This window comes from Brachycentrus maculatus, unplaced genomic scaffold (genome assembly GCF_059751285.1).
Source record: "Brachycentrus maculatus isolate JH-2025_06_01 unplaced genomic scaffold, ASM5975128v1 h1tg000393l, whole genome shotgun sequence".
NCBI classification, from domain to species: domain Eukaryota; kingdom Metazoa; phylum Arthropoda; class Insecta; order Trichoptera; family Brachycentridae; genus Brachycentrus; species Brachycentrus maculatus.
In genome coordinates, this window is record NW_028281142.1 from 759,022 (window position 1) to 786,654 (window position 27,633).

At 35.3% G+C, this 27,633-nt stretch overlaps 2 protein-coding genes across 3 annotated transcripts; one reads left to right on the forward strand and one right to left on the reverse strand.

Moving 5' to 3' along the window:
- Positions 1-262: 262 nt before the first annotated feature.
- Positions 263-12,897, reverse strand: LOC148303015 (HMG box-containing protein 4-like). 2 transcript variants are annotated; one of them, XR_015838546.1, is made up of 9 exons: positions 12,687-12,897; positions 10,293-10,521; positions 9,109-9,281; positions 7,479-7,600; positions 6,773-6,866; positions 5,522-5,661; positions 3,273-3,425; positions 1,113-2,668; positions 263-541 (listed from the first exon to the last, which is right to left on the reverse strand). XR_015838546.1 is itself a non-coding variant. In XM_088270692.1 (8 exons), exons 1-8 carry the CDS (start codon positions 12,721-12,723, stop codon positions 2,504-2,506), a joined length of 1,113 nt encoding a protein of 370 aa, XP_088126818.1. In that variant the 5' UTR covers positions 12,724-12,880; the 3' UTR covers positions 327-2,503. The 2 variants fall into 2 exon arrangements, 1 of the variants encoding a protein (XP_088126818.1); XM_088270692.1 differs by having other exon boundaries at positions 327-2,668; positions 12,687-12,880.
- A 1,244-nt stretch (positions 12,898-14,141) lies between these two features.
- LOC148303016 (phospholipase DDHD1-like) lies at positions 14,142-26,028 on the forward strand. Its single transcript, XM_088270694.1, has 12 exons — positions 14,142-14,776; positions 15,686-15,990; positions 16,809-16,945; positions 17,591-17,666; positions 18,709-18,839; positions 19,015-19,149; positions 19,734-19,875; positions 20,892-21,108; positions 21,621-21,788; positions 22,587-22,765; positions 24,359-24,462; positions 24,542-26,028. The coding sequence occupies exons 1-12, from the start codon at positions 14,462-14,464 to the stop codon at positions 25,018-25,020; spliced, it is 2,388 nt and encodes a 795-aa protein (XP_088126820.1). The 5' UTR covers positions 14,142-14,461; the 3' UTR covers positions 25,021-26,028.
- Positions 26,029-27,633: the final 1,605 nt, after the last annotated feature.

Consider the following 27,633-nt stretch of genomic DNA (forward strand, 5'->3'; position numbering starts at 1 on the left):
AAAACCAATTTTTAAGTGGTATTGCACAAAGTGAACTTACCACTTAAAAATTGGTTTTTCACAAAGTTAACGATAAATGATAAAGAGAGTGTTATATTACCATACCAATGTTGACAATGCTTTTAATTTACAAAATATTTGTACATATTCAAATTTGTATTTTTGGCTATTAAAGAGAACATCTGTATTTTTAGTAAATAGTCGTGTTAACATTTACAAATTTTATTTTTATATTTAAAATATTACATTAAATATGTAAGTATTTTTCTATTCAAAGGGAAATTCTGATGTTCAAAAACATCATGGACAAACACAGAAATTACACATTTAGTAAATAGACCACACCACAGGTGAATTATTTTTATTTTCTAGCAATAAGAGATGTAACCTTACACCATCAACATCAAAGAGATCCTATTTGAATACAGCTATAACATTTCATACATATCGTAACCGACATGAAGGTTTTTTGAGAAGTAAATATAGAAATCTGGACATTCACAGAGCTCATAATATGTTTCATTAATTGATTGTTAAGTAACTAACTAACTAACTAACCATCACGCCGCTTCTCCGCAGGGGTAGGCTGAGAGAATCGAACGCCACACCACTCTGTCTTTGCAAACATTCTTTGCCTCTTCTACATTCATGCATCTCCTCATACATACCCGACGATTATTACGACTCCTGACCCGGCCGCTTTCAAGTATTTGACATACCTGATTGTGCCAAGTTTTCCTCGGTCGTCCTCTGCTTTTTTTTCCAACTACATTCGCCCCATAAATTTGTTTAACCGTTCTTTCTTCACTCATACGCTCCACATGTCCAAACCATCTCAACACACCTTTCTTAATTTTATCGATAATGCTTATCTCAGCCTTACATTCTTTCCTTATTTCATCATTCGAACATCTATCAAACATCGTTTTGCCACACATTCGTCTGAGGGATCGCATTTCGACTGCATTCAGTCTGCTTTCATCCTTCTTTTGCCAACTCCATGCTTCACTTCCATACATAAGGGTTGGAACCAGAACTCCATTGTGTACTGCCAGTTTAGCTTCCGCTGATAGATTTTTATTTGCTAAAACTGATTTTAGTGCACCATTCACTCTAGTCACTTTGTGATATTATCTATCCATTTTCAATTTAAGTTTTACTTGGTGAATACCACTATTTCTTAAAATCCAATGTTCAAACATGTATTAAAGAAATAGTGGTATTTACCAAGTAAAACTTAAATTAAAATCTCATAATATATCATAGCTAGCTTAATGGATCACTTAAAATACTGTAATGGCGGGGACTGACCGGAGCATTTCGTCGTGACTTAATGTCGTAACATCGCTATCGGCAAGCGCTCCGACTACGGATGGAGCGCACGGCTCCCTGTACTGACTATACGAATGCTCGCATCGTAACGTGTTACGTTACGACCAAATGGCTCCCGTCAATCCCTACTACAACATTCACGATTCTATTAAATTTTTAAACATTTATGTGTTCCGTGTCATAAGAAACCGCCTCCACAGTATATATAGTAGTTAGCGTGTTTAGCTACCAAGTTGGAAGGCTCGTGTTCAAATCCTATAGCAGTCAAAGCAAATAGAAGTAATTTTATCACCCTAATACATATTCATTTAATACCATCATAGACTAGTGGCTAAAGCCTAGTGCCCTACGCATCATTGGGTGTCAATAACGATTAGAAAAAGAAAGACAAGGAATAGTTCAAGTGCAAGTACAAAGCACCATCTGTTGACATTTTACTAAACTTTTGCCTCAGATGAATTTTGTAAGACGGAATATATCGTGAAGTGGAGACACTGGAATGAGCATGTTAACAGAATGTCAGATGACAGACTTCCACGTATCGCCTTTCAAGGAAACCCTAGGACGTAGACCCCCAGGCAGACCTCCAAAAAGGTGGAGAGATAGCTGGCAGTCAACATCCCAAGAGCGATAGGCGGAGGCAAAGACAGATCCTGAGGATCTATAAAAAGTAGAAGAAGAAGAAAGAGAAGCAAATGGTTAACATTATAGTGTATAAAGTGATCATTTAAATTTCTCAATACTACAATACTAGCCCTTTTAAACGTCCAGACATCAATGTCTTTCATAAAAAACTTGTCTCTGTTAACACACTATCTGCGGGAAGGGTAATTTTACCTTTTCACTCGACTCATCGTAAATTGCGTGTAAGTTATTTTTATGCATGACTTTTGCGGAATCTTTTAATCTCATATCGATGTATACAATATGGTTAAATGTTTTCACTTCTTTTCAGAGATGTTTATCTCTATTATGAGTGCGAATCCGCCCGCAGATAGTGTGTTAAGATATTTTTTAAAAATGTTGAAATCCATCTTCCGGTGTTTCAATTCTGCATTCGCATATAAAGATCTGAACATATTTGATATACTGTTAATAAATATGTAAAACATAATATAAAGTTATATATTTTGATATCCAGTCTTTCTGGCTTGCTCTGGGCAGCACTCTCCTAGAGTCCCGGCATGATGTAAGCGATGTTGTGCAGCGTGTCTTGCAGCAAGGACACCGGGGGCGCTATCGAGGGTATGTGCGCCGTGAGACATACGAGGGGGGCCAGAGAGCACAGAAGGGTGTCCAGAAGGACCGAGACTGAACCGGACACTGCTATTTGACCCTGCAACAAAAATATATTGACCTTTAAAGACTGCAAAGATGACAATATTATCAGATATATTTTTTCTCCATAGATAAAAAATAGTGACATTTTGAAAATAAAATTTACCATAGACAAATAAATACCTACGCAGATGCAAAGATTAGAGTAGAACTTTTTAAATAGAGAATTTTTCATATAAATTGGAGCATCTTTTCATTGAAATAAAGCATGTTTTCAAACAAGCTATATTTTTTAAATTGGCGTAGCCTAATAATTTATTCCAACACATCTACGTAGGTAGGTACTGAATAAATGGATAATTTCAAAATAGAACTGGTAATTTTAGTCTTGATAAAATTTATCAGAAAATGTAAAAAATATTCAGTTTTTGTAGGAAAAAATAGTGGCTTGCATTTTAAATTGAACTAAAAAAAATATTTTTATATATTTATAAAAACATTTGTTAATAAAGGTAGATAATCAAATCATTTAAAACTATAAAATTGGCTTTATTTTAAAATATCTAATTATTTTCAGTCATACAGACAATTTAAAAGAATATACTAGATATACATCTCAAAAATATTGTGAATAGTAAAAAATGGCATGTATGATTTTTTACCTCGTGTTCTTTGAGCCGCTCCCCTATGATGGTGAGACTCTCCCCCAGGAGTCGAAGGTGGGCCCCGATATCGGCAGGCCCGACCCCCACCACTCGGTAGACGCCTCCGCCCCCTCCGCTGTTGGAGTTGCCACCACCTCCACTGCCGCCAGTCTACAGAAGAAAGAACCGAGTGATCAACAGGTTAAGTAATATTGTCTTATATGTTTATGTAACGAGTCCTGCATACTGCCAGTGAACACATATCGCTCACTCCTTTCAAGAACGTCATAAATCAAAAATCGTCAATTTTCAGTTGTGCATGTTTTCGGAATGCCCAGAAAATGTACTATATCCCAGCAAAAGAGGCATACTTTTAACTAAATATTTACCCGCTACAGGACAGAAAGTGTTATTTTTGCATTTTGAAGAAAAGGTATTGTTAAATTATTTTATTAAATATACTAAATATTTTTCAAATGGAGAAAAAACCTTCAGGTTAAACCTAAAAAGATCTGTTGCACAGTAAAAAGTTCAGTAAGTGGCTTGATATTTATTTTTAATAAATTGTACTATATTTTAAAACTTTAAAAACGTTCTCCTGAAAAATCAAGTTTTTTGATTAATGACATTCTTGAAAGGAGTGAGTGATATGAGCACTCATAAAATCTTTCTCTTGTTAAAAATGTAAACATAGAAAAGAAAACAACCTTTGAAAAACCACACTAGTTCAAACCACTTTCATATTCAATATGCCAATAAAAGGCTCGTTTGACCTCAAACATACCTGTTATTATTAAACCATATCCGCTCCCTAGGTGGAGCATATGGAGCGTATGGAATAAAAAGTTCAATAAGTGGCTTGATATTTATTTTTAAAACATTTTATTATATTTTTAAAACGTTCTCCTGAAAAATCAAGTTTTTTGATTCATGACGTTCTTGAAAGGAGTGAGCGATATGCACTAGAGACTATGGCTCTGACAGAGAAATGAAGAGAAGCTTACGTTGCACACAGCGATCCATGGAAAGATCCATGCTTGATGCATGCCTGAGGGATAAAATAAAAAAAATGAAGATACCAGGAAAAGAACCAAAGTAGAGGATATCATGGATCGCGTGGCAAAATGGCAGTGGGCAGGACATATTGCAAGACAGGACCCCAAGAATTCTACGATGGAGACCTTGGGAGAACAAAAGAGGTGTCGGAAGACCTCAAAAAAGATGGTCTGACGACATAGTTGGTGTGCGGGGTAAAAACTGGCTGCAAGCAGCAACCAACCAGGGAAAACGGAAGGAAGGGGAAGAGGCCTATATCCAGCAGTGGAGGTCAGAGGGCTCATGGAGAAGAAGATGTATATGTATTATATCACGTCATCCCATATGTAATGTGTACAATTTTTATGAAATTAATCAAATAATTTGAAATTGCGTTAACAGCTCATTAATTTCAACAATATAATTTTGAATTCATTTAAAAAGATATTTCATAATTCTGGACCCTCTGTATTAACATCTGGAATTTTAATTTGATAAAAAAAGTTAATTCAAAATGTCAAAAATCAGATCAGATGAAATTTTAAATAAAATTACGAGATCTGTAAGGCTTTGCTTAAGCTTGCTTTAACATCTGTGGTTAAAATACAGTGAATATTGTTTGAGGTTAAAAAAAACCTATAACCAAAGCACAGTCAATATTGTTTTTGTGGTATAATACCTATGACCAAAATGCCAATATTGTTAATGTAGTATAAAACCTGGCATCAAAACATTGTTAATATTGTCTATGCTGTTTAGGTATAACTCCTGTAGCTAAAATAGTCAATATTGTTTATGTGGTATAAAACCTGTGATTAAAATATAGTCTATACATATTATTAGATTAAAACCAATATTTTTAGCTTTTCCACTTTATTTTTATTTGACCAGCGACCGGGTTTCGTCGTTACCGACATCATCAGACTGGTGGGAGGCTATACAAATTGTTATGTTATATATAAAACAAGGCAGGAGTTGATAACCATGATTTGATATCAAATCATGGTTATCAACTCCTGCCTTGTTTTATATATAACATAACAATTTGTATAGCCTCCCACCAGTCTGATGATGTCGGTAACGACGAAACCCGGTCGCTGGTCAAATAAAAATAAAGTGGAAAAGCTAAAAATATTGGTTTTAATCTGATAATATATTAAAAATGCAATTCCGTCACGAAGTGTCAGTGGATAATATAAATCTATTATATAGTCTATATTGTATATACGTACAGAGTTATTGGAGTGTGGAGCCGGTTTGCTGTGTGAAGATTGCCTATTCTTCGTGTTAGGAGTATGCTGAATGGCTGGACTAGAGTTCTGGTTGTTCACATTCGACGTGCGCTCTTGGACCTGCTTGGCTGCGCCGGGTGCTGCAAAAAATTCAATTCAAAATTCAATTCAAAATTCAATTCCGCTATCACAAATACACACACAATTTTAAATAAAGTAAAATGATATATTGAATAAGTATCAAAGTGAAAAAATCACTAATATTTATTTGACCCCCCTGGGAATCGAACCCGGGACCTCCAGGAGCGTGCTGACCATTACACTACGAAGGTGGATGAAACATTACCCTGGACTGGTACCTGAAGCGGTGGGCTGATCACCTTTGCTTCATGTGTTTACGATCAAGATAACACCGCGTTCATATATGATGCAGTGCCCTATGCACCATTGGGGTGCAGATAAGGGTTAGAGAGAAAACAATATTAAACACAGCATTTACTCAAGAATCGGACAAAACCAAATGACTTATACCAAATACAATGTAAAGTAAATAAAACATTTTGAGTGTGTCCAAACACTCGTTCACAAATCGTCTAGTGAATTCAAGCAGTACATTTCGAATTTGAACAATATACATAGAAGTTCAAAGAATTTGAGTAGTGTGGTTGTCAATCATGGATAGAATTGGTGAATTTTACACATGTGTTAAGTGATGGCTTAAACCATATGACAGTCGTAAGCCCTGTAAATGCCCAGACTTCCATATTCTTCTTCATTAATGTTGAGATGTCAAAAAATAATTTGAAGAATGGTCACTTCAAATTTGCCATAATTCTAAAAATAATACAATAATTTAGTCCTATAACAATGTTTTCATTAACCTTTCCGGAATATGGAAGTAAATGAACGTTAGTGAAAATTTTCCTCAAAGTCGTAATGACATTAATGAACGTCAAAGAACATCCGTCAGTTGGTATGATGTAACTTGCATAGCAATGACATCTGCGGATATTTGTTTGTAATTTTGTCTTAAAAATAAAACCTAGGTGTTTTTTTTTATAATTTATTATTATTATTATTACATAATTTCTATCTCCATTATACATATATTTTGTTGATTTTTTATGTTAAAAGAACTCACTCCCCAGAGAAAGTCCGACATCAACTATTGTACTCCTGGAGAGGTTAAAAGCATTTGATAATATGGAAAATATACATTTTAAAAATATTTTCAAAACTTGCAGAACTTACTGTTTGTGGTTTTGTTTGGTGAAGGTTGGCTAGCTTGCTTGGAGGCTAACCGCTTAGCTTTGCGCTTCCACACATACCTCTCCAAATAGGTAACCTAAGAAATAACAAAAGAAAATTTTAACTAGCGAGCAAAAGTTCTCATTGCTAAAAGACAGTTGGTGCCTAATGACATGGTAATACTATTACTACCATCACCCCATTTCTCCGCAGAGGTAGGCAGAGAGGATGGAATGCAACACTCTTCTGTCCTGACATACACTCCTCGCTTCCTTCAGATCCATACATCTAGTAGTACATGCCCTCTGACTGCAGAATTTTGACCCATACTGAAGCAATTTTCACAGACGGAAGCATCTGTAGCTTCCGAAACTAGTTGTTCAAATAAAGTCAACTTAAATGGTAAAAAACAAGTGTTTTCATTTATAAATTACTCTTAATTGTGAATTTTTACTCTGATTTACTCTTCAGCATTTTCCCTCATACACAAACCCTTATCCACATCATTATTATTATTATTTTTTTCTTCAAAGTATGGGTAAAAAATTTCAGCACTAAAACGCTGAAATAACCAATAGCTCTAATTAGAACAAGTTTGTTACTGTACTCTGTGCTAAGCTGCCATATTTGGCATGTGTAATTTTGCAATGGCTGGAAAACAATTGATTCCAACGTTTGTTTTAACATCAGATGAAAGTCGTGTACTCACGTTGGCCCACATCTCTCCGAGCCTCTTGGATATAGCTGAAAAGTCCATTTCAGGATGCTTCTTCAGCAAGTCACTCCTGACTCCCTTTGCCCACAGCATGTATGCTGTAACTCTGCTTTTACCTAAAAAAATATCCAAAATATTTATTATTTTATAAAAAAAAAAAATATTTGGTTTTTATTATATACTACTACTACTACTACCATCACGCCGTTTCTCCGCAGGGGTATGCAGAGAGGATGGAACGCCACACTCTTCTGTCCAGACATACACTCCTCGCCTCCTTCACATCCATACATCTAGTCATACATGCCTTCCGATTACGCAGACTTTTGACACTGCCAGATTTTAGGTTCTGATTGATCTGATCGTGCCAAGTCTTTTTTGGTCGTCCTCATTCTGTTTTCCCTCTCACATTCGCCACATATATTTTCTTAGTCAATCTCTCGTTATCCATTCGCTCCACATGTTCATACCACCGCAAAGAACTCTTCCAAATCTTTTCAATTATTCCTCGTTCAGCCTTACATTTCTTTCTAATATCTTCGTTTTGAATTCTGTCATACAATGATTTTATATTCTTATTATAAATGTACATAAATATATCAATATCATACTATTTTTGTAGACCAAGGAGTCTGATATTAAAAACAGCAATCAAGTAATTTCAAACACAGAAACTCAGCTAGATATACCCTAAGGGCGTTTGTGCAGTACAGGGAATTTTATCGTCCGGCTTCAGTTAGCATGATAAAACGGATGATTGGCTTGGATTGGCTTGTACTTTTGTCTTTCTTTCTTCAGATTGGTATGCTCGATCGGTGCGTGATCACGGTGCGCGTAAATTTGATCACGCTAAACTGTCGTCACTTTATTAAAAAAAAAAACAGATTGCCGGACGGTGAAATTCCATGTAGTGCACAAGCGCTCTAACAGTTTCAAAATAAATATTGAAAGAATCTTCTGATTTTTTTTGGTCTGAAGTATCCCTTTTTCAGATAAAGTAAGTAATTAAATTGTGTCAAGCGTGCTGAAAGGAGAAAACAAACAGTATAGATGAATGAGTTAGATTCCCTTACATTATGTAAACAAAAAAAACATGTTTAGAAGGATGCCTTCAACTCTTCTGGTTTATAATTTGATAGCCAGGCAACACACATCTTTTCATCTAGCTACTCTTCAACCACATTTTGGTTACTTACTGACTTCAGGAGTCACTTACTTCATCCAACAAACTTCAGGGTTCTGCGAAAACAGCTAGTTTCGACAGAATTTTGCTGTGTGAAATTCCATGTTTGAATAACCACATCTACAACGACAATATTGTAAAGAAAGTATGTAAAAATTCCATTCGAACCCTTATCCGCACCCCAATGGTGCAAAGGGCACTGCATCACATAAACGCAGTGTTATCTTGATCGTTAACACACAGAGGGAAGGTGATCAGCCCTCCGCTTCAGATACCAGTCCAGGGTAATATTGAATAAATATTATTGTGAAAAAATCATTTATATTTATTAGACTCCCCTTTGGGAGTCGAACCCGGGAGCTCCAGAACGGTAGCCGAGCGCGCTGACCTTACGCTACGGAGGTCGGCAAAAAAAAATAAAAATAGTCACATTTTTCTTACCTTTGTCCTTGCGTTGCGCCTTGGTTCTACCGACCACCTTTCCGTCCTTCACCAGCAGTTTCCGCTTGTGGGACTGCTCCATCATATACAGAGAGTGCGACGGCCTCGGAGCATCGCGAGGAACCGGTGCATCTTCATCCGTACCCACTTCATCCGAGTCCAAGGAATCCATGCTGAAAAGCCAGATATTTTTTAATGTTTTTCTTCTTCTTTATGTGCCTTGTTGGGTTCCCCCAACGTTGGCACTATGGCAAAGGCTCAAAAGCAAATAAGGATCCTAACCAAGACCTTGACAGGACACTGCAGACTGAGGAAACACATGACAAAAATTGGACTTCTTGACTCCTCGGTATGCAGATTTTGTATGGAGGATAACGAAACGCCAATCCGCATTCTCTACAATTGTGAGGCACTCGCTCGCAAACGAAGTCACATCCTTGGAGGACCACTACTGGACTCCGAGAAGGTGAAGCTCCTACCACCAAGACAGGTCGTGAGTTACATGACACATGTAAGTCTTGGGAGTGAGCTGTGATACAGAGGGAGGTCACAATAGACCTAATACAGTCGCAGTGACATAAGGGATGCAAGATCCATTGACCTAAAAAAAAAATGGCAAAGGCGGCTTCATGGTTTTGCGCCGTCCGGAACACCTTTTTATTGTTTTCAAAGTAAGCATTTCTGTATTTTATGTTTGAATTGAAATCCGCACCTGATGGTGCATAGAGCACTGCATCATATAAACGAAGTGTTATCTTAAGCGTTAACACATGAAGGAAAGGTGATCAGCCCTCTGCTTCAGGAGCTAGTCCAGGGTAATGTTGAATAAATATTAGATTTAAGTTTTGTACTGACATTTCTTAGTGGAACTGCTTTTTATAGAAAAAAATAACAACTATGTATTTTTTTTCACATTCATTTTATTTTACCAGCAACCCGGTTTCGTGTGAAAAAAAATTACATAGTTGGTATTTTATCCTATTGAATAAATATTACATTGAAAAAATCACTTATATTTATTTGACCCCCCCTGGGAATCGAACCCGGGACCTCCAGCACGGCAGCTGATGCTAACCATTACACTACAGAGGCGGACAAATATGGTAAATGTAAATTTGCCCATCGATATCTGATTCATGATTCAAGTCCATAGAAATCGTATTTTAAACAGATAGGAGACTCACCTGTCGTGATTATCCAGAGTAGGGTCAAAGTAGTCGGACTCGCTCTCGCTGGCATCATCTTTGACGGCTGCCGGAGGTATCTCCATGGCGGGAGGCGCTCTTGCAGGCGCGGGAGCCGGACGCTTGGGCCGACTGACCTCTAGGTCGTCGGGAGACTCGAAGTCCATCAGCTTGGAGCTCTTCTTGCGAACCCGACCGCTGCGTGACACCCCCGTCACTTCCAAGTGATCTAATGAAGAAAAAAATAATAGCTCTCTCTGCATCAGTCCGAATTGAATTAACACTCTAATATTTATGATTCCGCCTCCGGGTTATATTGAATCCTGGTACCAGGAATCAATATAAATTATTTAGTCTAGTATTTATTTAATATTATATGACCCTGGACTGGTACCTGAAGAGGAAGGCCGATCACCTTTCCTTAGAGTGTATTAAACGATCAAGATAACACTGCTTCTATATGATGCAATGCCCTATGCACCATTGGCTGCGGATAAGAATAAGAAGAAAAAGAAGATTTATGACTTACATTTGAAATAATAACTTTTTGATTTTCCATTTTATATTTAAAAAATAACTTTGTTTCAAAATCTTCTTCGAACCCTTATCCGCACCCCAATGGTGCATAGGGTACTGCATCATATAAACACAGTTCTATCTTGATCGTTAACACATGAAGGAAAGGTGATCAGCCCTCCGCTTCAGGAACCAATCCAGGGTAATACTGAATAAATATTAGACTGAAAAAATCACTTATATTTATTTGGACCCCTCCCTAGGAATCGAACCCGGGACCTCCAGAACGGTAGCCAAGCGTGCTGGCCATTAAACTACAGAGGCGGACCAATAATAATTTTTAAATCACTAAAAATATTTTATTAAAACTTAATTATATTGTCTACCGGTTTCGAAGCTAACCACTTCTTTTTCAACACTGATTACATTACATAATCAGTATTGATGCACGATAAGGACTAAATATATCACACACATGCAACAGAGGACTTATATTGTTTAGAAATATTAGAAATTAAAAAAGCAATTAATAATAATTACCAACTAATAAATACACAAGTAAATGATTTTTCTAAAAGCCCGTTGTTAAATATGTTTCCTATCACTCAACATCCCTGATCCCTTTTGACTGTGAATGCTAATCAACACAAAAAATAAAGCCACTTGAGATCTACCCAAGCTCTTTTGCCTAGCGGCCAAAATATTTTGAATTTTGTTAAGTAGATAGTGTTTTAGTATTAATCAGTCTTGAAAAAGAAGCGGTGAGCTTTGAAACTGGTTAACATTGTTTTAAAATCACTACGAATATTTTATTATAACTAATTGACATTATAATTAAGTTATAATAAAATATTCATAGCGATTTTAAAAGAATGTTATATCTTAATTATACTCTGATATTTATTTAATATTACTCTGGACTGGTCTCTGAAGCGCAGGAGTGTTCGCCTTGGCGTCATGTGAGTAATGATCAAGATAACACTGCGTCAATACGATGCAGTGCTCTATGCACCATTAGGTGCGGATAAGGGGTTACACTGTATCAGTCATTCCTTAGTTACGTGCAGAAATAAGGTATACTGTTAATCTTCTCTTCTTCTTCAACTCTCATCTGCAACCGATTGTGCATAGGGCACTGCATCATATTAACACAGTGTTATCATGATTGGATTGCGGTATTTCTTACGCGGTCTCGCAACACAAACACTTAAAGTGATCACTTTAAACCAGCCAATGACAGAATGTGACCCGCAAATGTCCAAAGTTGGAAACCACAAGGGTTGAATTTAGTACCTACTTCTGTATAAAGATGTGAATATTTAAAAAATATAATTAAATCAATATTAGTATTACTTACACTTCACCACACGCAATGGTGCAGAAGGCACTGCATTAAATTGATGCAATGTCAATTTGATCGATTATTGTAAGTTGATGTAAGCGATGTCAGTATGATTTATTTTTTTTAAACTTTAAACAGCGAAGAACTTCAACAAATACACATTTTTACGACAGAATTCTAGCAGATATAGAAAATACAAAGTGGATATATTTTTAAACCAAGTACTTTTATACAATTCACTTATATATAAGGAGAATTTCTAATAGTAAACGAGTTTTCGTTTGACATTTAGGTTATGATTCTTTGGGAGACCGGAATGTTTGTTTCCAACAGTCTCTTCTGACAACCGCGATAAAAAAGTTGCCGCCAAAAAAATTATGTCATAAAAGACTTTTCAACAAGAAATTCTGTATGTGATGGTTTGAATAATGTAACAAAACAATATTAAAGTACATATAGTGTAAAATGCTGAACTAAATTGTGTAAATAGCGGTAAAAAACAAGATTATAATAAAAATCGGAACATTTGAACGTACCTTCGACTTTGACTTTCTTAGCGATTTCGGGTTCCATTGTGATTATTTGGACACTCCTGGGTAAAATTAACTAGCGTTTTAATATTTCGATGATGAACAATGTACTATATTATAGATTACACTATAATTATTGATGTTGACAAACAGTACGCAACCCGACCTGACATAACTTTTCCGACATTTAAATCATAGACAAAGCCCAAACTCGAAGAAATAGTTTGAATTATACATAGCCAATGATTATTTATATAATGAAAATAATGTAGCTACCTACTTAGAGTGTTAGCATCCGTTCACACGATTTTTTAAAAAAAAAATGTTCTTTTTATTATGTTGACCCCACATATAACTTTTGGCAGGCTAGTCACACCCATGATCACACAGAAAAGTTTAAAATTATTTATTTCATCACGCATTACAAATTTTAAATTCACAATGTATCTATCTTTTCTAGGTTTTCCCGTGCCGAGGGCACATTTTACGTTTATTGTTTAAAATGTATTTTTTATTCTAAGTATTTCTTTAAAATAAGTATTTATTTTAAAGGGGGCAAAATGAGAAAAAATCTTGAGATTCGACAAACAAATTGACATGTTAATAGTTTAGATAGTAACTATAAATGTTTCATGACGAATATCACGATGTTTGATAGATATTCGAATGATGAAATGAGGAAAGAATGCAAGGATGAGAAAAGCATTATCGATAAAATTAAAAAAAAGTGTGTTGAGATAATTTGGACATGTGGAATGTATAAATGAGGAAAGAACGGTTAAACAAATTTATGAGGCGAATGTAGTTGGAAAAAGAAGTAGAAGAAGACTGAGGAAAACTTAGCACAATCAAGGATGTCAAATACTTGAAAGTGGCCGGGTCAGGAGTCGTAATAATTGTCGACCATGTATGAGATGCATGAATTTGGAAGAGGCGAAGAATGTTTACAAATACAGAGTGGTGAGGCGTTCGATTCTCTCTGCCTACTCCTGAGAGGAATCGGCGTAATGGTTAGTTAGTTGGTTAGTCAATATTAATATTTTCATTTTATTTTGGAGAAATTTAATACTTTGTTTTTTAATTCACTCGCATTTTTATTTTGCTTTAGGGTTTGTTTGTTTAAAACAAACCCTAAAGAGGGCAACAGGTTGTTGCTGAAAGTGATAAAAATGTGGGGGGATCAAAACAATGGATTTTATTCCTCCAACAAATATTACAATGATCCACAAAGTTAATACTTTAAATATTCAAAATATTAGTATTTTTAATTGACAACTTAAGATTTAACTAAACATCGATCAACAAAAAAGCGTAGTCAAATTGGATACATAGTTCAAAGATATATATTTTTTTCTTTGTGCATGCTTATATTATAAATGATAATTTACCCACTATAGTTTATGTACTCGATCGTCCAATGAATCGCTCGAATTAAAAGAACGTTACTCGTATTTTGGATATTATTGTCTATGTTATATTTTGACATTTATATTTGATAATTCTGTTCTGACGTTTACTGATAATCTTCGAGTTTTACCCTTTAGCTATCGATTGAAAATGTAGTTTCGATATCAAACAAACTGATCTACGATCCTATAGTATAAGTTTAGAAAGCACTTAGACGTCTTTACACGTGTTTAGTTGATAATTTATAATTAGATTAGTCGCTACTTTGTTTCGCCGTAATAAAGTACGTCATTCCAGGTACTCACTTTGCGCAGTTTTCTTTGTTTAAAACATTTCCATTTTTAAACTTAAAACAATCGTCAGTCACAAGCGAAATGAATTATCAAAAACTGTTTTCACGGTTCTATTCGTCCAGCGAGCAGGGCAACGGTGACTTTTTGCAGAAATATACGGGTTTTACGGGGAACGTCGCTAATTTTTCGACGGAAGAGGTGACTTCTAGTGGTGTTGTGGTGGAGCAAGGTGACAGTGCGGAGTTCTTGGAATTCCAGACCCCTATAGAACAGGAGGATGATGAAGTTATGTTTGTCAGTCAGCCCCCTGGTGTTGAAAATAACGCAAACCAGACTTGGGAAATTCCTAGCCCCGAAGACACTATGGCTGTGGTCGAACCTGTGACCCCAGAAGAGGTATGATTTTCATTTTTTTCATTATTTTTTTATTGAATTTTTTTTACAAACACATATTTAAATATTACAACATAGTTGGTAAATATACAAAACATTTCAAATATAATGTTTCTACCTCTTTAATAAAGTAGAGTGCTTAGAGAGGGAGTTCGTTTTACTTTTTTTTTTAATATACAAAGTAAATGAAAACAAAGTAAATTTAAAATAATAAATCCTCGGTATGGAGTCTAGGTAGGGGTGAGTCTTATATGTTTTTTAAATTTAGTTTTAAAGGTTTGATAATTTTTTTTAGATTTTAAGTTTTCCGGAAGTTTATTAAAGTTTTTTTTTACCTACGTACGTATAATGGTTTAACGCTGCTGTTGTTTTACATCTGTGCAATATTAAATTTTAGAAAATCTAGAGTTACGTGAATTTTGTACTTCATTTGTTTTTGTGACGTATTTATTTAAAACAAAATATAACAATCAGATTGCGACAGCCAATTTGTTACTATAAAGAGACTCTATCTTTGATCATGGTATCGGCGCAATTATTATTATTATTTTTTAAAAGGAATAACCCGCAAAGCGTCTATTTTAGATGCTTGTCTGCAGGTGGGATAGTAAGGATAGGGAAGAATGTGAAAAATACATCACAAGCACCCAGACCAATTGAAAATAAATATTTCTTGAATTTATTTTGGAATTGGCGGGAATCGAACCCACGACGCCAGTTTCGCAGTCGAGCGTTTGCCCAACTACGCCACGGAGCCTGTCATCCTAACCATCAATCAACCCAATCGGTTGAATTACATTTCCCATCCGAAGTGTGTTAAGATATGGATACTTTGACAATCGCATATCAATATTATGACTTCTTTTGATATAGTTGAGATTCTATTAATGTTTTGTATTAACCTTTTGACAGGTGAGATGGTTTTACAAGCTAAACGGGGATAAGATCTGGACCGAGTTTAACGGTTACGATTCCCTCCTGATTGAAGAGAAGTACCGCAGTCTTCCCCCCATTCCTGTTGAGGATTTGCACCCTATTATTCCTGTGGAGGATCCGCACCCCCTTATTCCAGCTGAAGATCTGTCCTCCACACCCAAGTTTTCAAGCGATGAAGAGGACCATGGACTCTATGGTCCGTCGCCTTCCGTGAAAAAAGATAATCTTTTCAATTTTTCCACACCGAAAAAGACGGGAAAATTCTGCCACAAAGATGAAAGGTAAAGAATTATATCTGTGTCTTAATAAAATGTATTAGAATATCTTAGAACAAAAAAAGAACAAATGACTTTTCTTTTTCTTCTTTTCATTCCTTGTCTGTAATATAAAAGCATAATTATGTCAATATAATTTTATTATTTTTGCCTTGTTTAAATTAATAAATAATACTTTAACAATCTCCTTATTATTCATCGTTTACTTTGTGTAATACCTTTTTAAAATACTTTATCACTTGCGGAATAATCATTCCATCATCAGGTTAAATGTAGACTTCTAATGTCTAATATCAGGACGATGGAATGATTACTCCGAAACTGGTAGTCGTGAAGTAGTGTTTTAATGTTGTATTACACAAAGTGGACAATAAATGCTAAGGAGAGTGTTATATTCTTCTTCTTCCTCTACTACTTCATGAGCCCTCTGACCTCCACTGCTGGGTATAGGTCTTTTCCCCTTCTTTCCATTTCCCCCGGTTGGTTCCTGCCTGCAGCCAGTTTCTACCCCCCACAGCGACTATGTCGTCAGACCATCTCTTTTGGGGTTATATTATCATACCGCAGAGTTGACAATGCTTTTAATATACAAAATTAATAATACTTTTCAAGCCTAAATAAATTAAATATGCAACTCTTTGGTATATAATTAAAATGTAACTTTGTTTTAAAATCACTGTAAATAGTGATTTTAATAAATTTATTTTATTTTCATAAATCTATAGTGATTTTAAAACAAAGTTACATTTTAAGTATAAAATGGAAAATCACAAAGTTAGTGCTTGAAATATAAATTATATATTTTTGCATATATATTTTTTCAGCCACGCTTGTTGCTCTGGAAGCGCAGGATGTAAATCTGCGAAAACCAATTACCACAAATTCATTTCTGAGGATTCTTCCGAGGAGAGTTTTGAGGATGATGGCTCCATAAATCTCGATAGGATTGTTGTTAGAGGAGGTGAATATACACATTCTGTTATTATTATTTGTGTTGGTGTTTCATAGTAAAATTAAATACAAGTGCATCCTTGAAAAGCTGTGAAATAAAACACTCTCCTTATCATTCGTCGTTTATTTTGTGTAATACAGTTGTGAAATGCTGAATAATGTAATGTACTTATTTTTTTCTTCATATTTCAATAAAATATAAAATGTTCACAAACTGCCTTGTTAGTGTTTAGTCAGAGGTAATTTTTTAGTAATTGCTTTATCCCTTTCAAATACAAATTGTGAAAAATCATTTCATATTAATGATCAATTATGATTTGGCAGTAACTTTGTGGCAAAATCTATAAATTTTTAATTTAAGTTTTACTTAGTAAATATACGATGTTTGAAAATGATGCGGAACGCATTGAAACACGTGTCACAATGGATTTTAAGAAATAGTGTCATTTACCAAGTATAACTTAATTTGAAAATATTTTAAAGTATTATTGCCGGTCTTTGTTCTGTCTGAAAGATTTGGCGGTATGTACTTAAAATTTATGTATTTTTGAGACACTATATTCTTTTTTTAAAGATGTGTAAATTTAATGTATAATGTATAATTATGTGTATGGATTTTGTAAAATGTCGACTATTTATTTGTTTTTTTTTTTAGGTTTATATGAAGTTGATGTGGCAAAAATGATATGCGAATCTATTTACTGGCCCGGAGAGAAGTACACTATTACTAGGTAATATCATCATTCTTTTTTGTATGCCTTATCGATACCTTTTTATATGATTGCATTTTAAATCTGGGTTATACGGATTGGGTTTCATGTCAGTTTTGTAGAATTTCACAAAATATAAAACGGGGTTTGAACAATAAAAATTTATCATTCCTCGTAAAATATTTATGAGACGAACCACCACCATCAGTTTATTTCAAGCTTTCTTTGAGGGCCCCAGTCTGTGCGATTGGTTTGCTTTTTTCAAAATTAGTCTTCACCATATTATCATCTTTTCGTCTCTTCAACTCGGCGTACCAGCTACAGCGTATGTTGGAGATAATTTAGTCCATGTAGTTTAAGCGGGTTGTCCTCTGTAGTTCGTGCCTTCGCACATGCCCTTGGTAATTGTAAAAAGGAGGCCTGAGTGTCTTGTTTTTTTACATATGAAGTATTGTGAATTAACATTAATTTAACATTATGACATTCATGTGTTTACAGTAATAAAAATGTAGAAATTCCATCTCTTTGTTTTTCATTTTAAAATGTGCCTACAAAATGCATAGTCAGTTTAAGGTTACATATTTATTACGTCAATACTAAAGTCAGCAATGTCATTTATTTAAATTAAGCCCAACCTTTTCACTTTTTCTTTGTCAAACACCTTACTGTATTGTCAACTACTTTTCAGCATTATTGTTAATAATAAAAAATCAATGAAAAATTCCATGAAAAAATATTGACAGTGTTTAAAAGTTGGCATTTAATTCGGGTGTTGCAAGTACATAAATTGGTACTAGCTGTTGTCTGCAACCAGTGGCGTTTACAGTTTAAGTTTTTAATCAGGGTTGGGTAAGGATAAGGCATAATAAACTCTGGTCGTGTTTCTATAAGGAATGCGAGTAATCCAGGGTAGGCACTGCTTTTCTGCCTATATAGAATGCACACCTCTGTCTCTCGCAATATGGCAACAGTTTTTTCTTTCTTTGGGCAAGTTTTGTAATATGCTTAAGACTAATAATTTTATCACATAATTTTTTTTGACTATTTGTGTTTTGTTTTTAAGGGGACTCTACTTCTATGATGGAAGTTGGCAACCTTTAGAACGAGCGCACGGAGAAGTTTTAGAAGCTGAACACTTGAGACTCTTTGGTCAGAAGTCTGGCGAGAATACAGAAAGACCGACAGTTCCTGCAGGTAATTTACGTAAATACATATATGTCATATTAAATTTAATTGATTTATTTTTCTTAAAAAGCCACAACTAGATTTGAAAAGAGTTTGTTTAAAGTAAATTTTTTTTAAATATACGGATGCAGCAAATTTTTTTATCCCGAATAAATTGTTAATTTCTGGATTAATGTTTTAACAGGTGTGGCGGTCCATTCCCAGCATTTTTCTCAGTTCCACGTGGAGTGGATGTCATGTTACGAGATATACCTGTACTGGGGCGGCGCCCCCCGCCAACTGGTCCGAAGCGTCACACAAAAACTTGGCTTCTATCAATGTAAGATGCTTTAACAGTTGTAGAATATCACCAGAAAATTCCACATTCTAGTATCTATGTTCACTCTTTTAAAACATGTATAGAAAGACAATAGAGTTTTTATCTATGACTTTTAATGGAAATTGTAATTAATTTATTTTAAACTAGATACAATTTTTTAAAGTAAATAATATGAAATGTCAAAATGTTAAGTATTTTTACTAATGACAAAAATCTGATTGCATGCAGATTTGCAGACTTAAAATATGTCTCTAATGAAAATCTGAAAATGTTAGTGCCATGGTGGCAATTCTGACAAATCCAGCCTAACTTAAAGCGGTTAGTATTAGATGGCATAATTTTAGAAGACATTTGATCTCCATTTGATTATTTAATTGCCATTTAAATATGTCTATTAGCAGTCTCACTGTTAATTGAAATTCGAAACTTTTAGTACCATGGTGGCAATTCTGACAAATGGATCCTAACTGAAAGCAGTTAGTATTAGATGGCATAATTTTAGAAGACATTTAATCAGTTAAAGTGTTTAATTACCAGTTTTTTTTAAAACCAAAGCTATTGTTGTATGCAATTATTTATTTCAGCTACTGGCTACAGGCTTAGGAGGGGATACAGAACCCTGGCATCCATATCGGAGAGGCCCCCGGACATAACGCATGTCGTATTTGTCATTCACGGAATTGGACAGAAAATGGACGAAGGCCGAATTATTCGCAACACTAATTCGTAAGTAGTGTAAATTTAAGATTCACACACCTGTTTAGATACTAATTGTATTTTCAGGGTTGTTGTGTGTCGGTGCATTTTGGGTGTTGCTCTATATTTAGACCTCAAGGGGACAATATACAATAAGTTACGCATTAAAGTACGAGTACGGGTATGAAACCTTGAATGCCTACTGTTCCTTCTCCATTTTATTTCCCATATATTGGTGACGTCCTCCACCCCGTGCTCTTTACTTTCATCATCTTATTCCATTAAAATTTTTCCCCTTTTAAATCTAAGAACATGGAGCGCAGGACTGATGATTACCTTCTTCTCTAGCCTTCTGTCCTCCACTGCTGGATATAGGCCTCTTTCGTATCTTTCCATTTTTTTTTCGGTCGGTAGCTGTTTGCTGCCAGTTTCTACCGCCCCATGAATCCTGCATACTGCACTGAATACATATGCATTAGAGACCACAGCTCTAACAAAAAAAAATGAAGAGAAGCTCAAATGCACACAGCGTTCCATGGAAAGATCCATGCTTGGTTTAAGGTTAAGAAATAAAATAAGAAATGAAAAAATTAGGAGCAGAACCAGAATAGCGGATATCATGTATTGTGTAGAAAGACTGAAGTGGCAATAGGCGAGACATGTTGCAAGACAGAACCCCACAAGATGGACTCTAAAGTTTTGAGATGGAGACGTTAGGAGAATATAAGAGGCGTCGGAAGACTTCAATAAAGATGGTCCGACGACATAGCCGTTGTGGGAAGTAAAAGCTGGCTGCAAACAGCAACAGTCCAAAAAAAATGGAAGGATACAAACGAGGCCTTTATCCAGCAGTGGAGGACGGAAAGCTAAAGAAGATGAAGAATAAGGCAAAATTGCCAATCAGCAATCAACAATACATCTCAAATTATGGTTTTATTGGTATGTTACTATAGTGTAAAGCAGGTTACGTATACATTTAGACATCACGGTATTTCTACAACCCGTCTGAATCAGTCCTAACAGTGTGTGTATATACATTTTGCCAGCCTCCGAGTGATATGCGAGTGGCTGCGCGTGCATCACCCGTGCGGGGGCGCCGGGCGCGCGGAGTTGTTCCCGGCCCGCTGGCGGGCTGGGGCACGGGGGCGTGCCGCGGGGCTGCTGGCGGCCGCTGCGCCCCCCGGCGCACCGGCCTTGCGGCGAGCCATCAACGAGGCCGCCATGGACGTTATGTACTACACCAGCCCGCTGTACGGCAGACAGGTAGGACTGAAAATATGAATTACAAGTTAATCCCGTTTTGCGGTTCAATTTTTATTTTTTTTATTTTTATAATAGGTCAAGGGATCTCTTTCAAGAAATTTCTAAAATGGCGCTTGTACTGTCATCTCTGATTGTATTTATACACTCAAACCCCACTTTTATTATTCTGTGTTACCCACGATATTTAACATAAAACAATGTTTGTGTGATGCCATTCTAATGACGCTTTTAAAGAAAGCCTAAAATAAAGCATCGATAATTTTTATATAAAACATGTTAGTTAGTGTAAATATTTTTTTATTCAATAAAATTATTTGCTTAAAGCATGATAAAAAAATTAAAAAGTAAAATACAAATTTAAAAAAAAAACTCCCCTGATACAGTTCTGCAGAAACTGACGCCCGTACAGGTTAAAATGCTGGATAGACCCGGCTTAGGCATTTTAAATCCTACATCAGGTAATTATCACAATAATGTACCTTATTTCATACTTAATTTGTTATTTTGCATAGGTTCAAGATGACCTTCGGAAAGAGTTGAACCGCCTCTACACCATGTTCATGGCCCGCAACCCTCACTACAAGGGGCACTTCAGTGCGGTGGCCCACTCTTTGGGGAGTGTCATCCTGTATGACATCATCATAGACTACCAGCTGGGCTGCGACCACTGTGCCGGGACGGTAAGCAAGCTAACTTGACCTCCCCGGAAACACTTCTTCTCTAACTTTGTCCTCATTACTGAGGGTTATAACCCTTGTGGAAGCAACGACTCTTCTCCAGTTATCCCTTGACTGTGCTGCAAGTAGCGCTCCAACCACCGACGTGCCTGCTGCTGCCTTAACTTGATCGGTCCATCGTATGGGGGATCTTCCTCTCCCTCTCTTCCCCTCCAGGCTATCCTTATTAGCTCGTAACGTGTCCAAAGAACTGGAGAATCCGTCGTGCACAGATATTGGCTGGAGTTAAGCCATCCAAGTGTAGTTCCTGACGTATAATATAACGAATATGTTTATAGAATGAAGTATACAAAAAATATAATCAAAATCTGAAATTTATCTATTTTTGTTTTACAATAGTATCAGTAGAAGAGGATTGATATATATGTAGAATATGTCAGTGTTCCGCAAACTTTTTTTATTCTAGGCACACCTACAAATTAAGAAATTTCAGAGGTGCATAATTACCATATTATGGTAACATATTCAACATATTATGTTCAATGCGAAATGTGAGTCTACTTAACTGAGTACAGGCAATTAAATTTGGAGCAATTGTGTTATTTTCACAAAACTAAACTTTTTTCTGCGGCACACCAACTAATCGCCGCGGTACACCAGTGTGCCGCGGCACACACTTTGCGGAACAGTGGAATATGTCACATCCGATAATTGTCAATTTTGTAGTTTTTTACCAGCTAACCTCTGCCGGAGCTAATACATCTGCGGTTATTATCAATTATTGGTGAATCAATGTTCCAGAGGCACATCCCGAAGCAGCGTCTGCTGTTCCCTCTGCAGCAGCTGTTCTGCCTGGGGTCCCCGCTCAGCGTGTTCCTGGCCATGCGGCACCCCAACCCCTCGCTGTGCGCCGTGCTGCCGTGCGAATTCACCCCCCGCCTTTACAATGTCTTCCATCTCTCCGACCCGGTTGCTTATAGGTCATTTTTACTGTTTATTGTAACTGCAGACAGTTGGTAGAGTTCCAAATTGAATTGTTGGGTAATATATCCAAAATAAAACACGTTTTTTTTGGGTTGAATTCTACATTTATTTATGTATATTTATGTATACGTGACGCGTTTCGTCTTCTTAGGACATTATCAAACACTGACATATCGCTCACTCCTTTCAAGAACGTCATAAATCAAAAATTGTCAATTTTCAGTTGTGCATGTTTTCGGAATGCTCAGAAAATTTACTATATCCCAGCAAAAGCCGCATATTTTTAGCTTAATATTTACCCGCTACAGGGCAGAAAGTGTTGTTTTTGCATTTTGAAAAAAAAGGTATTGTTTAATTATTTTTTTAAATATACTTAATATTTTTCAAATGGAGAAAAAACCTTCAGGTTTTACCTAAAAAGATCTGTTGCACAGTAAAAAGTTCAATAAGTGGCTTGATATTTATTTTTAATACATTGTATTATATTTTAAAACTTTAAAAGCGTTCTCCTGAAAAATCAAGTTTTTTGATTTATGACTTTCTTGAAAGGAGTGAGCGATATGTACTCCTAGACCTAATAATAGCAATTATTGTTAGTATATAAGGACATTTTGTAAATAATTTTAGTCAGTGTTTTATAATATCCTGAGAAGACGAAACGCGTCACGTATACATAAACAAATTAAATCCATCACGTATACATAAAATTCAATCCAAAAAACCGTGTTTTATTTTGGATATATTACCCAACAATTAATTTTTACTGTATATGTATATGTACAACTTCCTCAAATACTCTGACAAATCAGACTGCCACTCATATTAAACCCTTTTCCTTAGATTTGAAACAACATGAACCCATTTTTTAAATTTTGTTTGTTTTTTAGAATCTGAAGAAATTCAAGTAAAATTTAAAATGAAGGTATGGCTCATATGAAATATTGACTGATAGAGCTTTAAAAAAAGAAACTTTATCTTCATCAAAAAATGTGTTCATCTAACACTCTCCTTTATTCAGTAATACCATATCACAAAGTTAACAATGCTTTTAATATACAAAATATATGTCTTCATCAGTGCAAGGAAATGGTCTTTTTTATTATGTTTTTTAAATTTAATTTTTAATTAAAATACACATTTAAAAATACTTTTAATTACGTATATACCTCAATGGATTAAAGATAAATGTATCGCCGGATAACTCTTACATAAGCTCTGTTGGGAATATTATTTTGAGAAATAAGATCCTTACATTGTGTGTCATATAATCTTACTATGTGAGTGGATCAAAACACATAGTCTTTTTATTTCTTAAAATAATATATCAATATGATCCAAAAAGTTAATGCTTTCAATATTCAAAACATCTGTTGGGAATTTTTAATAATAGATTGTGAGCAGTTTGATCAATAATTTTTTTGTATTTTTATAATATTTTTTAAAAAGCTTTGAAATCCTTAATTGCGTTATGAGATATATTTGACTCATATCCAAGCCAGAAAAAAGTAGTATTTTTAGTGTCTAACTGGAAAACATTGATTTAAGTTACTTACTTGGCAATTATGTGATATTCCTGTTTATCTTTCTAGGTTAGAACCATTAATTTCACGTTACCACGCTGAACAAGCCCCCGTTGTTATTCTACCATACCACACATCCCCTACAAGCAACAGAAGTCTCTCTCCAGCCAAAGGTAACATATTAATTTTCAAATTAAAAATAACGCGGCACACGATTCCCGACTGCGTGTAATGAGTTATTTTTGTCGACAGTTTCCTGGAAACTCTGGTCTTACGTCAAGCATCCCTGGCAGAAGCCGAGCGAGGCGGGGTCATCTCATGACAGCCCCTCCAAATCGAGCGACTGCCCGCCGGAGATTGAACACAACCTCGAAAGCGAACCGTCTCAAACGACGACGTGTTGCGGATCAAGGTCCAAGAGCCCCAGCAAGCAGGGTGAGGAGACTTGTAACGATAAACCGTGCGTCTCAGATCAATGGGACGCCAAAAAGTCAGACCGCGATCGGTCTTTCAAAAGCAAGAACAAGAAGAAAGCCAAGTGTTCGGAGTTTTGCAGGAGCAACGAGGACGTCTTGCCCTATCGGCTCGATTACACGGTCAGAGATACGGGAATGGCGAACAATTACCTGTCTGCGATAACGTCGCACACGAGCTACTGGAATAATTACGACGTGGCGCATTTTATCCTCAGCAATCTGTTTCCCGAAATGGACGCCGACGGAGAGACGTGACTTCGATGTGCCGGCGGTGTGTGCCTTAGTACGCCGCCTCATGCGAACGGCGGCGAAAATATTCTCTAGTCCTTCCACTGCGGATTGTCCAACGTCACGTTGGACAATCACGTCACGTGATTAGTTTAGCTGCGTGGAATATAGTCAAATGATGAGTACAAAGTATCTTAGTATGTAACAAAACAGTGTCATAATTTAATACTTTCTTCGTCGTTGTAGTACAATAAGCATACACACAGCTCACAGACAGTCCTCACATCGCTTATTTGGTGCAACAATGACGTAATTAATTATTTTTTTAAAACATGTTAAATATGTCAAAATGTGCCGAAAGAACATTTACATCGGGAGAAACATCGACTGAATTGATTTTGTGGTGAAATGCTGCGAGATGACGCAAATTTTATTGTAGATTTGAGTAAAATGGCGCCATTTCTGTTGCTACAACGTCTGAATGGCATCTCCTGTCATGTTTCTAAAAGTGTAATTATGACATTGTTGCACCAAATGAGCGACATGATGTCTAGGCTCGATTCCTTCACACTAGTTGTTACAAACAATCGATTTGTTAAGAAATTCATGTTTTTTTGTTGACATTCCCCGATATTTAGTGATATTAATTCTCAAAGCACTCAGAAAGTGTGGCAAGTCCTTTTTTTAAATATATTTATTTTGTTATTTGAATGGCAATAAAATAAAATATAATCAATCTCCTTGCTCAATCAAAGTGTATTTTCTCTGCTAATAATGGCAAGAGCATGCAGAGATTTTATGTTAGGGTGGATTTAAAAGTGAGCACTGATAACATTTATAACGCAAACCCAGTAGAAACCTTATAACATTACCTTTTTTATATCAGTTACAAATGAAAACATCGAATCATGTCGGATTACGGAAGTTAGATTGCAAATACTTAACACTAGTGCTACCGAACTGTACTGAAAACCTAGAAATGACTATCTATAGCTAGAAAACGGCAAGTTTAAAACAAAAATTACAAAGTAAAAAAATAGTTCAATCAGAATTTTTCAATGACATTCTATGGCATATGACCATAGAATGTCATTGAAAAATTCTGATTTAACCACCAAAGTGTACCACCAAAACGTACATACAAATTATTATAAAAATATATATTTTCACTAATAACTCATGATAGCATGTACAGGGCATCTTATTTATACTTACATAAATAGTATATCTTGCTTTAAATATGTATATAGAATAAAAAAATGATTAAACTAGATATTTTTCATGCTGAGAATATCTTAGTGCGAAATATTCCAAAGAAATATGTGTATATATTATTGTGATATTTTCTAATTAAATTTAAATGTATTGAGGAAGCTAAAGTTAAGCCTCTGTCCTTTTGTGGCATTTACACAAGGACAATAATATAAGTATCTTTAAAAATCAGTGGCAACATAAAACGTCTACGCTATTGAGTTATATGTGAAGGTGTGAGTTCATTAAATGGATTGGCATTGCAACTGCCCAGGTGTAAATGTCACATAACAAGTCTAGTCTCTAGTTAAAGATTATGTCTCTAGGAGTCATCTCCAATTCAAATTTTCCAGTTATAACTATACGAAAATTCCGATAATGTTTAACAAGATTAATGCCATGTTTCTGTGAGTTTTTATGCATTCGAATTTTTGTTATACGTACTGTTGTGTTTTGTTTTTTGATTTATTATTTTATTTTTATTTGACAGGGGTCATAATTAAGTGAAAATTACGATTTAAAGCTTATAATATCCGTATTTTATTATATTTGTTAAACATATCATAGTCATACAGGAGAAAGTGACCAACTAACAAAACGTAAAATGTTCAGGGGGGTCATTTAAGTCACTTTTGCTTGGCAAGAAAATAAACATCAATGCAGTTAGTCATTTTTAACAAGTCAATATATTATACTTCCAAGTTTAAAATCCTATGGGATTTTTTTCAGGGCAATATTAAGCTTGTAAGATATCAAATAGTCAATGATCACGTTTTTGTAAAAAATGCACTCGGTCACTTTCTCCTGTATGACTACGATATATGTTTTTGTGATCCTTGATTTATTGGTTATTTCTTAAAAGTATTGGAATTTACAAGGCATAGATACTAATAGGTATTGGAAGAATGATATCCATATGAGACTAAGTAAATCAGTTTGGGAAGCTGTAATGTACTGCAATTAAGACATGAATTTCCATTTTGGGTATGATCTGATGGTCTGATTTCCCTTCGTAATAGTTAATGGAATTAAATTTCCCTCAAACACACTATTTGATATTTAAAAAAATGTGTATTTTGAAATTTTAAGGATTGGACTTTACGAATTTGGATAGTATGTAATTTGAAAAAAAAAATTGTCTTTTTTTTCTCCAAAATTGACTGTGTAGGTACATGATCCAAATTTGCATTTTGCAAGAGATTGATGTATTTTATTAAAAGATAAGATGGATACCCAGTTTCTGTTCCTTAACCTAGGAGTGAGTTTTTTTAAAAAACATTTTATAATTTTATATCACAGTCAATGCTATGAGCAACATGTTTTCTTAAAAAAAATAATATTTGCACCAGTAAACATGATTTATATCAACATTATCCATGTTTTATTTCA

Excerpts from the sequence above, each read along its gene's own strand:
- LOC148303016 (XM_088270694.1), top strand. The coding sequence starts at position 14,462 with ATGAATTATCAAAAACTGTTTTCACGGTTCTATTCGTCCAGCGAGCAG. Across the intron at positions 19,876-20,891 it reads ATTATTCGCAACACTAATTC|CCTCCGAGTGATATGCGAGT; the intron begins GTAAGTAGTGTA and ends ACATTTTGCCAG. Across the intron at positions 22,766-24,358 it reads TCCGACCCGGTTGCTTATAG|GTTAGAACCATTAATTTCAC; the intron begins GTCATTTTTACT and ends TTATCTTTCTAG.
- LOC148303015 (XM_088270692.1), bottom strand. The coding sequence starts at position 12,723 with ATGGAACCCGAAATCGCTAAGAAAGTCAAAGTCGAAG. Across the intron at positions 6,867-7,478 it reads TCGGAGAGATGTGGGCCAAC|GTTACCTATTTGGAGAGGTA; the intron begins GTGAGTACACGA and ends GTTATTTCTTAG. Across the intron at positions 2,669-3,272 it reads AGCGGCTCAAAGAACACGAG|GGTCAAATAGCAGTGTCCGG; the intron begins GTAAAAAATCAT and ends TTTTTGTTGCAG.